The sequence below is a fragment of the Corylus avellana genome, chromosome ca5, assembly GCF_901000735.1.
Source record: "Corylus avellana chromosome ca5, CavTom2PMs-1.0".
Lineage (NCBI taxonomy): Eukaryota > Viridiplantae > Streptophyta > Magnoliopsida > Fagales > Betulaceae > Corylus > Corylus avellana.
In genome coordinates, this window is record NC_081545.1 from 1304019 (window position 1) to 1312166 (window position 8148).

Below are 8148 nucleotides of genomic sequence, written 5' to 3' on the forward strand. Positions count from 1 at the left end.
ATATAGGTTTGTAATTTAATATTTTTTTTTTGGTTTTATCATTTGCAGGTAATCGTTAAGTGACGTACGTATACTTGACCTGTTAGGTTGGGTACGTATTTGACGCCAAATGCTAAGCGAACTCGTTGATATATTTTATTTCATATATAATATACAATTTTTGTGAACTCTTTTAAGAGGTGGTACACTTTTTGTTTATAATATCGTTTTGGATATTTTATTTCATATGTATGGTACAATTTTTGTTAACTCTTTAAGATGTAGTACATATGCTTTGTGTTTATGATATCATCATTTTGGATTTAAATGTCTTATGAGATATGAGATTGTATATATGGATTAGATATGTATTGTGAGATATATATGTATAAGATTGTATGAGATTGATGAATGGAGAAAATATTTATGGATTAATCCAATATTTATGGAGAAAATACGCAATACAATATTGTATTGCGTATTGTATATCAGGAGAAAATAAAATATATATATATGGATTGCATGGGAAAAATGTTTTCTCTATATATTAATTATTGGAGGTGCTTCGCAGCGTGGAAGTGTTCCCATATAGAAATAGGAGCCTTATATACGCAAGCGCCCCCATTTATGAATGGGGGCGCTTGCCCACCCCAGCAACCCTTTTTAGAATGAGGGTGCTTCCTAGGTAAGCGCCCCCTTTTTTAGGCAAGCGCCCCCATTTAAAAAATGGGGTGCTTGCCTAGGAAGCGTCCCCATTTAAAAAAGGGGGCGTTTTTCACAACTAAGCGACCCCTTTTAAAAAAGGAGGCGCTTTGTTCCAAACGTCCCATTTTCGAGGCGTTTTTTCGTAAAAGAACGTCTCAATCTTAAATTCTAGTCGCCATAAAAACCGACGTGTCCCAAGTGCCCCTAATCAAGCGTTGCGAAATCAATAAGAACGTTTTTTTAGCCAAAAATGCCTCAAATAACCATGTCGCTAAACCTTGTTTTTTTTGTGGTGAATGGACACAAAGTCTCACTTCAAGTCAAGTCATTTGCGTGTGTTCGGGATCTTAGATCACAATTTTAATTATAAGCAGTCTCATTATAAGATGTTACCGTTTGTTCTCACCGTCTGATACTTTGAGATTTATGCATGACCTTCTTATATGGTTCCTCCAATCCAAATGAACGGTTTGAGGGATGAGAGATGAGTCATTTTTACATGAGCTAATTGTCAATTCGTAGTAATGCCATTTACCTTAGCTTGTCAATTGTTGCGGCCATACCAACCCCAAGGCATTCCTTCCAATTTTCCATGAGGATTGAAAAAGAAAGCTATTTACATTTGCTTTTACATTAGGATTTTAACTAAAAGAAAGCTTCCTTGCTAAATAAATCATTGCAAGCATTTTACAAATTTGCTAGTTTCTTTCTAAAGTCTACTCAAATACACCGAAACACTAGATATATAGCTTGAAAAAAAAAACAGAAAAAAAAAATTCCATTAACTTTTTTTCACATGACCGCACAAGCCAATTGAGCTATCCCTTAGAGACAAATTTCCATTAACTTAATTGTCGGTTCTTGAGGCCAACTTTTCAAACCAGCTCATAAACCTCCGTTAAATGCACCAACTTATGCTGATGTGTTGCACACGTTCCTTTCTTTTTTCTTTTTGGTTTTTTCTCTCTACATTGCTTTTTGAATTCTAAATTATGAGTTCAATTAGAAAATATATATATATATTAAAATTGAACAATCAGATTAGTTGTAATTTTTTAATTTCCTTCTTATAGTTTAGGAATTATGTTTTATATATCATAACACCTGGATTAAAAATAAATTAGAACCTTAATTCTTTTTTGCTTTAGCCCTGCCGCCCGGAATGATGATAATACATATGATGTAATTACTTTTGTTTTCCACAATCAAATCATTTAAATCGGCTTAATTGTAGTCAACCCCTCTATTTAATATTTTTTCATCACTGCATGAATTTATAACCAGACTTAACAAGTTGGAATATCGTGTCATTACGCTATACAAGCAACAGAGGTTTTCAAGTGTTCCAAAAGACTGCCATGAACATACCCCCACCACCTGCCTAATGCAATTATGCATGTATGCATGTTTTTTTCCCTTAATATTTTGGATTTCATTTAATTATTTGTTACTCACAAAATTCTAAAATTCACCTGCTTAATCCTAGTCAGATTTCCAGTAATATTGGTTTTCGTAAAAAGATTGGAGAATGGAATATATTGGACAATTCCTGCCCCAGGATTAACAAGTTTTCTTGAGAATTAAATAACTAAAATTGGGGAGATGTGCATATTCATGCGTGTTTGAATATGTTAAGGATATAAATCCTTTAGAATAAATGTTGATTTCGTATTCCCTAATATTATTTAAATTCCTTGATTTAGGGAATACGAAATCAACATTTATTTTAATGGATTCATACCCTTAACAAAATATGACTGGAGAAAGATTCAGGCGCAATAAGACAGCTGTTGTTGTTCACTGCATCTCTTTAATTAGGGGTGTCAAAGCGGTTAGTAGATTTCACTAACCGCCTAACAGTTAGCGGTTAGCGGTTAGTGAAATAGATAATCGCTCGCTAACCGCTTTTTCAAAATTGGGTTTTTTTTTTTTTTTTTTTTTGGCTTTTGGCTTTTAGGGTTTTTCGGCTGCTTTTTGGGCTTTTTTTTTATCCTTTTTTTTTTTTTTAATTTTTTTATTTTTGTGTGTGTATTTTTAGTGTCTTCTTGGGCCCAATTGCTATGAAATGAGCTCATATTGAAAAATCAAAAATATTTGACCCAAAATTTACATTTACTTGTACTTTAAAAAAATTTCCTTAAATATTAAATCATAACGGGTTAACTTTTTTTTTTTTTTTAAAAAAAAATCAACACAACATATAAAAAAAAGTTTAAAATTCAGACAACTGTCACAACATATAATGATAATACATTAATACTTTAATTGTGTTTATAAGTAACACATTGATCATTGTTTAATCTAATGTCAAATACTTAATTTGATATTATACGAATCATATCATCATTGTACATTAATAATATAATTAACTTGAAGTCTTGAATAAAGTATTTGAATTGTCATTGAATCATATGATTAAGTATTGATATTATACATTTATATTATACATATGCATATGTAGACTTATATAGACTTATAACATATATAGACTTATAAGTTTATAACATATATTGGAAATAAGTCTCTAAATATTTAATTGTTGTATTAATATGAATTGGTATACTTATGAGTTATGTCATATTATATATGTATAATTTGTTATTATATAATCAAATGATTTAATGATCAATTGATCATGTGATATAATCATATAAATTATAGTGATAATATATTAATACTCAAATTGTGATTTAATTATTTTTTAAAAAAATTGTGATTTAATGATCAAGTGATTATATAATATAATCATATAAATTATAGTGATAATATATTAATACTCAAATTGTGATTTAATTATTTTTTAAAAAAATTGTGATTTAATGATCAAGTAATTATGTTATATGTATAAATATTTTATAATTATAATTATAAAAATATATTATATAAAAAAGCGGTTAGCGGTTACGGTTAGTAAACCCAATAATGCTAACCGCTAACCGCTAGGCGGTTATAGTAGTTAGGCGGTTATAGTAGTTAGGCGGTTAGCGGTTAATACGGTTAAGCGGTTAACGGTTAATGTTAGCTACGATTAAAACCGCCTTATTGACACCCCTGCATTCTTTAATAAAAACACACAACAAACCACAACTTTCCAAGAATAAACTGATGAGCGAAAACAGAGTTCAGGCTGTTTAGGAATTAAATTACACAATACAAAAATACATCACACAAACAAGTCACTCATAATTTGAAAAAACATGAATGTTTGAAATTACAGCTCTGGTTTCTTTTCTCAAGAAATTAAAAAATATTTCTAACAAAACTCTTGTTGTATAATATTTATTCACCCATGTTGCGCCGCATGACATTTTTGTGAACGGTCACGTCACCTGGGTTTTTAAGGAGTTATAGTGAAAATTGTAGTATCAAAGCATTTTTTTTTTCCCTGCTTCCACTTCTTTTAATTGAATCTATTAATTAGAATGACTGAACATCAATGGCAATGCAGAGTTCGTTTGAGGTGGTACCTGAATATAAAATTATATTGAAAATTAGGATCAAGGTGCGTACGTCCAAGTGGTAATTCTTATCCAATGTCAAAAGAAACATATAATTTTTTTCTTCATATGAAAAATGGTTAGTTATATTCCTTTTGCAGCTAGCATCAATCAAACTTAACACAATTTAGTCTTTCTTTTTCCCCCGTTTTTTTATTTTTGGGGCTTGGGGGGGTTTAAATACGAACTTTCGCCAGCATTGATTATCATGGTCAAAGCTGAAATAGAATAAACTTCTGTTTGAACAAAGTCTGAAGACACATCGAAAATGTGTTTGCTTGAACATGGAGTGATACAAATTAGGAAGACCTGAACAAAACAAACAAGCCATGAGTGGGTAGAAATGGTTGTATTTTTTTTCTGTATGGTTTTGTTGTTCTTGGATTGGGTATGGTTTTGGTGGGCATTTCTTGTTTTCTGTATTTCTTTTGGAAGGAACGTTCCTGATTGGATATACCAAGTGATTGTAAACGCAAATACAACCAAATATTCTAGGGATTACTTCTGACACGGGCACCTTTTTACCCAGTACAATTTTTTTCCCAGGATTTCTAATGCAAGGTAAATAGCACGATGGATGAGTAAAATTTTGCTCATGAACTAAAAGATAAAGCATTGAAACAAGAAACCATCTAAAGAGTGTAAAGAAACTACAAATAGTGCATTCAGACCCTGTAATTTGGAGATGCCATTAGAATTTCTATATCAAATGGAAGAGGGTGGAAACCTTTGGATAAGTAATGCAATCTATATATAAAAGATCCCACCAAAGCATTTTACATACGAACATCTTAATGCCACACTAATCCAAAGTACTACACCAAAACAATAATGAAAAAGGAAAGAAACACACTACACACATTACACACAGAGAAATAAGATTAAAAGTAGAAAACACGGCTCTAATAATACATAAATTGCTTTGGAAAGGTATCTTGCACAAACTATTTTATTAATTTATGCGTCTCCTCCCACTCGCTGGCCTTATTCGTAGGGTCTTCATTAACCAATCATGTTTTCTTGCGATCACTATTGGCCCAATTATTACTCCAACAACAAATCCAAATACATATCCAATCACAACTATTTTCCAACCAAATTCAAATGGTGATCCAAATTCTTGACTTTCTTGAGAGATTGAAGGGTGAGAAGATGGCTCATTAGAATTCTCACATTTCCTTGTCAATGGTCTTCCACACAATCCTGGATTCCCCTGAAATGATTTGTTTTCAAATGTATCGAATTGCCTCCCTTGTGGTATAGGTCCCATGAGATTGTTACAGAAAACATTGAAGAATCCTAAGAAAGTAAGTTGTGTTAATTGTTGTGGAATCTCCCCTTATAATTTATTATGAGAAAGATCCAATGCTTCCAGCTTTGTAAGATCTCCTAAAGACGATGGGATGTGACCAGTAAATGCATTATTAGAAAGATTGAGCAATTGAGCTCCCTTTAAATTTCCAATAGATTCAGGTATCTCTCCAACAAATTTATTGCTTGAGAAATCAATGGCTATGAGCAATTCTTGGACCTTCTCGTAGAACAAATTATTGCCTTTGTTTGTTATCATCATAGAGTAACTATAAGCCTGAAGCCAATAGGAATACCCAAAACCTTTTTGCATTTGGAAGTCTGAGTATTCTTGAATATATGTTGACAGATGCACATTCTCAAAATTTTTGGCCTTCCAATTTTCAAGAAGTCTCAATGGTAGCTTTCCCATAAAATCATTGTGGGAGATGTCTAGGATTCGCAAGTTGGGAAACTTAAAATAGGTTTGAGGTGTCCCCATTGAACCATTGAATTTGTTTGACCGTAAAATAAGGACCTCTAAATTTGGAAGATGTCCCAACCAAAATGGAAATCTACCAATGAATTGGTTATCACTAAGATCAAGGACCCTAAGCCATGTACACTTGGCCAGCAATCTCGGTAAATGCCCTTGGAATTTGTTTTGACTGAAATTTATTACCCTCAATTGGCCTCCTCCTATCCAAGTCTCTGGAATGCTTCCTTGAAATTTGTTTCTTCGCAGATCAAGTACTGATAGTGAAGCACCAAAGTTGTCTAAGCAGTGCGGAAGTGAACCACTTAAGTTGTTATTTGCCAAATCAAGGACTTGAAGAAAAATCAAAGTGCAAAACAATTTCGGAACATTTCCAGTCAATGAATTATTTGAAATATCGAAATGCAAAGTGGCGACTGGTGGAATAGGAAGTGATCCTTGAAGCGAGTTTGACTCAAGATCAAGAACTTGTAGACTCGTAGTGCTTTTGTTCCACATCCATTCTGGGACTTGGCCATGAATCTTGTTGTTGGAGAGGTTTAAAAACACCAATTCATCTTGGTCTCTAAGAAAATTTGGAAATTTGCTCAAGTTGGACGAAGAAAATCCTAAAACTTGAAACTTTTGAAGAGTTGCATTGGCACCGGTTTCTTTAGTAAGTAAAGATAATTGATTACCATAAATATCCAATGCAATTAAATGTTTGAGCTTAACAAACTCGGCAAACTCCACAATACCGTTAAGGTAGTTCTCAGAAAGATAAAGAACTTGAAGATTCTTGAAGTTGAAGACTGAGTTTGAAATTTGACCATGAAGTTTGTTGGTGGAAATGTCCAAGAAAAGTAATTGTGTGAGGTTCATAGGCCCAAACGTAACTGGGCCAGTTAACTGATTGTTGCTCAAGTTAATGGCTTCCAATTGTGTCTCATTTATAAGGCCTAAATGCAATTCACCACTCAAAAGGTTATCCTCTTGATAAATGACAACTAGTTGTGGCAAGTTTACAAGCTCAAAAGGGATTGGACCTGTCAATTGATTGTCAGAAATGTCTAACAAAGAGAGTTGAGCAAGATTTCCAAGTGAAGGTGGGATGTTACCTACAAAAGAGTTAGACGAAAGATCAAGATAAGTGAGTTTAGAAAGGTTTTCAAGTGAAGACGGGATGTTTCCCACGAAAGAGTTATTTAAAAGGTCAAGATAAGTGAGTTTAGTGAGGTTACCAAGTGAAGATGGAATGGACCCCGAAAAATTGCAACCCGACATGTACAACATATTCAAGAAGCCAAGGTCTCCCATGGAAGCGGGTAACTCACCTGAGAAACTCGTGCCTGCCAGATACAACACCTCAAGCGGACTACTCCATTTAAAGTGAGGCAAATAACCGGTGAGGTCTTTATTTGAACCTACATTAAGATACCATAAATTTGACAGCTTAAATACACCCATTGGAAATTCCCCGTGCAAATCACATCCAACAAGAGAGAGGAATGTTAACAAAGACAAGTTTGCCAAAATATTAGGTACCGTAGAGCTAATCTCCACCCCACTCAAATCAAGCTTTTGTAGGCGAGTCAAATTTCCAACTAGGCTTCTTAGGCTAGGCTTTGTGAGTTCCAATTGGGGATATCCAAGAATGTGGATGCAAGACAAATCGAGGGTTGACAAGTGTGACAATTGTGAAATTTCTAACGGAATTTGTCCAGAAAAGTTAGACAAAGAGAGATTGAGATGTGTTAGTCTTGAAAGATTGCGTACCTGGTGTGGAATACGAGAATAGTTAAAGTGATTGAAGGCAAGGTCAAGCCTTTGGAGATGAACAAGACGGAAAAGGCTGCTGGAGGAGTTAATAGAACCAAATAGACAGCTACTACTGAGGTCGAGCCCAATTACATGACCCGTATCCTCGTCGCACTCCACCCCATCCCATGAGCAGCAATCACTTTTGTTCCAAGACCCAACCTTTTGACAATGAGGATAATCAGATGGAAAATCAAACATCGAGTTCATTGATGCAGATTTTTGGATGATAAAGCTTTGCTTGAATTGCAACAAGGCAGAGTTCTCATCCTGATGGCACAGGGGTTGCATAAAAGGAGGAGAATGAGTACTGAGTGTAAGATGTAACTGTGAAAGTAAGCAAAGCAAGGCCATGAAAATGAAGAGAGAAAGCGAGAAACCCAT

General features: G+C 33.9%; 1 protein-coding gene across 1 annotated transcript; it reads right to left on the bottom strand.

The window, feature by feature from the left end:
• Positions 1 to 5520: 5520 nt before the first annotated feature.
• Positions 5521 to 8148, bottom strand: LOC132180645 (receptor-like protein 6). Its single transcript, XM_059593538.1, has one exon. The coding sequence runs from the start codon at positions 8146 to 8148 to the stop codon at positions 5521 to 5523; it is 2628 nt and encodes an 875-aa protein (XP_059449521.1).